This window comes from Octopus bimaculoides, chromosome 4, assembly GCF_001194135.2.
Source record: "Octopus bimaculoides isolate UCB-OBI-ISO-001 chromosome 4, ASM119413v2, whole genome shotgun sequence".
Taxonomy (NCBI): Eukaryota; Metazoa; Mollusca; class Cephalopoda; order Octopoda; family Octopodidae; genus Octopus; species Octopus bimaculoides.
In genome coordinates, this window is record NC_068984.1 from 40,114,826 (window position 1) to 40,118,877 (window position 4,052).

A 4,052-nucleotide genomic window follows, 5' to 3' on the forward strand; every position below is an offset into this window, starting at 1 on the left:
GTGCGTGCGTGCGTGCGTGCGTGCGTGCGTGCGTGCGTGCGTGAAATTATATTTGTACCTAGGAAAAGGAATCAATAATTATGATCAAGGCATTTTTTTTATTCGGCTATAGGTTTTCAGTAATGTTCCTTAACTCAGTGACTTGTTTGAGTGACGGTAAAATTTCATCTTCATATGATAATTCTTTAGCAGATTCACTGGTCTGATATCTTGCTGTTATCTTCTGGTTCCTAGAGTTGAAGTTTGATATTGCTAGCAAAAGCAAATCGCTTATCAATTACACATTGACCCCCGCTACTGAATGCAGTGAACTGTACTTCCCTTCATATGATGATGTTGTTGTGTAACCTAAGCTCAGCTCTGATTGAACAAACCTATTACATGTAGGTCATCAGCCAAATGATTATGCACACAGATTTTCATTATTTTATTAACATTGCAGTCATGACTAACCCATTTTTTCCAGTGTATTATATCTAGTATAGTTATCCTTTGCTAAGGCCATTGAGTCAGATTTGAAGGTTTGGTTGTTACTTCTGGCAGGTTTAGATGTCATATAGAGGATCTTTTGTTGGTTGATGTAGCTTTCATATTTGTATAACTGCACCTTGTTCTTGTAATACTTATTCATGACTATTTGGATGATTTTTCACAAGTTGTTTCTATATGCAAATAAGGCTTTTTTTAAAAAAATTATTTACAGTTTTTGGTTTTTCTCTCTGGTACAGTCCTCTTTGGACACTCACTCTCCCTTGCCAGCTGGACTAGCACCACATTCTTTGACTGGATGTTCTACCTTTTGCTGTTGCAAGTAGTAATTTTTTGTCATCACAAATCTAAGAGTTCTACCTATTAGGTGATCTGCTATGTGGTCATGGACTTAGGAAGTCTTGGGAGAATGCCTGCACTTTATTTCATGGCTGAACTATTTCTGTTTCTTATTTCTTATTGCTTCAGTAATGACATGTTATGTGAAGAACTTTCCATATGGAAGTATTTTTATGCTGGTCTCATGATAATATACCTAACATAGATAGTAAAATACTGCACCCTAAATTCTTCCAATCCATGTTTTGGGTCCATGTTCTCAAGGTGTAGGTTGCAATTGAGAAAATAAGGATATTATATAGTTTAACTTTGAGTTGCTAGCTGGTATTCCAGATGATGTTTTTTTTAGTCATCCAAACTCTTTAGCTGATAATGAGATCCATCTTTTCATATCTGATCCATTTGGTTCAACAGTGCTGAAAAACATAAATTCTATGTTAAGCGCTACTTCAGAACATCCAGTGTAATTGTTTCTTTACTAGGATTTTGTACTTTGTGCATTTCATTTTATATTCCATCTTCTATATGCATTGTCTAACTGTGTAGTGTATATTTTCAATTTGTCAAAGGTTGTGGATGTAAAGGTTGTGCTATCAGCTTATCTATATTATCTCTGAGAAGAGAATGTTAATGAATGCCAGACTTTTATCTAAGGTTTTTTTCAGTCTCTCATGACAAATTCTGTTATCTCTGATTGAGTATTCACATCAAATAAACCTCCTGAAACCCCTGAAACTGCTTTGAAATTGCATAGGAATCAAAATGCTTGATTTGATCTTTTCTATACTGAAGTACCTCAGCTGTGCTTGTGTGTATGTTTGTCTTTATCTTTTTTATTCCCTCCATTTTTAATGACATCTATGCAAATGAATTCAGAGCATTAATATTTGATTTAATGATTATTTACTACATGGCTAATACGTAAATTATTTCATTTTATGTTATTAGAAAGAACTTCGAGTGTTCATACTTTGGATTCCTTGGATTTTGCCCGATACTCTGATGATGGTGAAAGACAAGTTGATGAACGCATGGCAGGTAAGTACTTATAATGCATTGTCATTTAAAAATATTTCACATATGTCTATTTAAACTTCTAGAAAATCAGAAAAAATCCAGTATTAAAACACCTGATGACAATCGGAAATGAAACTGATTAAAATATAGTGTAGATGTATATATAAAATATTTCATTTTTAAAGATGAGATTAATCATTTGAAAAATTATAATAATAATGTTAACAACAACTTATTCCAGAAATTTAGAGATCTAAGGGATATACTACATACAGGATGATTCTTCTTCAAGCCAGTTTAATTTCAGGTTGAAGCTACTTATGTTACAAAAATGTTTTAGACAGGCATACATATCACCTAGTTTCAGCCCACCCTCCACACAAGGCCGATATTATGAATTGTAGTTATTATCTTTATTCTTATTCTATTTACTACTGTGAAGGCTCAGTGGTTAGAGCATCAGGCTCACAATCATGATGTAGTGAGTTCAATTCCTGTACCCGGCTGTGTGTTGTGTTTTTCAGCAAGACACTTTATTTTACATTGCTCCAGTTCATTCAGCTGTAGAATTGAGCTGTTATGTCTCAAAGGTGGTGTGGAGAGGGGAGGCTGGTATGCATGGGTGACTGCTGGTCTTCCATAAACAACCTGCCTGGACTTGTGTCTTGGAGGGTAACTTTCTAGGTGCAATCCCATGGACATTCATTACTGAAGGGGGCTCCATTTTATTTACTACTATAAACGTCTGTATAATATGCTACTATGTATGATATGCATTATGAGTTTTTGGATCTAAATTGTCTTAAAAAAACCTATGATACCATGTATAACACAATGTTGCACAACTGCTATAAAAGTAGATGGTCTACTACAATCCAATAATTTAGTTTTTAGTATTTCATTTTATGTTAAATAAATTGTTATAGGATGCTGAACTTTTTTAGACAAGATGACAAAGGACCAAGATACCTGGTGCTTTGCTGTACTCAAGAAGACCCATACTTCCCAGCAGAAGTGTTAAGGCTGCTCCCCCCTGGTGAAGAGGATTGGCCTGCAAGAGTCCTCAGCCGGTGCCATGTAAAAAGTACTTTTGCTGGTGCAGTGTAAAAGTGCTCATGCCAGTGCCATGTTAAAAGCACCCAATGCACACTGTAAAGTGATTGATGTTAGGAAGGGCATCTAGCCATAGAAACCAAGCTTGATCAAACTGGAACCTGGTGCAGCTCTCTGGCTTGTCAGCTCTGGTCAAACTGTCTAACCCATGTCAGCATGAAAAATAGATGTTAAAAGAGGAGTATGATGATGATGATGATGATGATGATTAATAATAATAACAATAATACAGAAATAATCTAAAAAAATTAAAGCCTTATTATATTATTGTTTCTCTTAATAAAAATGTAGTCTAATATATATTAAATGCACCACTAATTTTAATGAGGCAAAGTGTTTTATGGCAAATATATTTTGTATTAAAATAATTTCTATTACTAATAGATAATGCTGTTTGATAGACATTATCTGCTAGTAGCACTCTGTCTTGATGAGAGGATTAAGTTAAAGTGCTAGTTAATGAGACCACCTGATTAGTATTGAGACTATTACAATTTCAAATCTTTTTAAACACTCTACCTATCACTACTATCTGAATTAGATATAGACTTCTTATAAATATTCTTTTATTGTACAGACTGTGGTGATATTTTGCTGCTTCGGTGGCCCAAGAGGGATGGGTGTTGAGAAGTAGCAATACAACAAATAGTGGTGGTTTCAAAACTCTTCCAGAAATTAGTCGAGATCTACTTAAGTATTTTTAATGGCGGTGCCCCAGCATGGCTACGGCCTCAAGTCTGAAACATATAAAAGAATAAAAGAAATGGTTGAAATTTATTGTACCTTTCACCATACAATGTGTGTGTGTGTGTGTGTGTGTGTGTGTGTGTGTGTGTGTGTGTGTGTGTGTGTGTGTGTGTGTGTGTGTGTGTGTGTGTGTGTGTGTGTATGTGTGTGTGTGTATACATATATATATATATATATATATATATATGTATATACATATGTATATATGAGTATATACATATATCATCATAATCATCATCGTCGTTTAATGTCTGCTTTCCATGCTAGCATGGGTTGGATGATTTGACTGAGGACTGATGAACCAGATGGCTACACCAGGCTCCAATCTGATTTGGCAAGAGTTTCTA

At 34.8% G+C, this 4,052-nt stretch overlaps 1 protein-coding gene across 3 annotated transcripts in view; it reads left to right on the plus strand.

Annotated features, from left to right (window-relative positions):
• LOC106880460 (RAB11-binding protein RELCH homolog) overlaps positions 1–4,052 on the plus strand; it is a 239,119-nt gene that overhangs the window by 33,126 nt on the left and 201,941 nt on the right. For all 3 annotated transcript variants that reach the window (XM_052967015.1, XM_052967016.1, XM_052967018.1), the window contains exon 2: positions 1,777–1,866. In XM_052967015.1, coding sequence (XP_052822975.1) covers positions 1,777–1,866 — 90 coding nt within the window. The remainder of the gene's footprint in view (positions 1–1,776; positions 1,867–4,052) is intronic.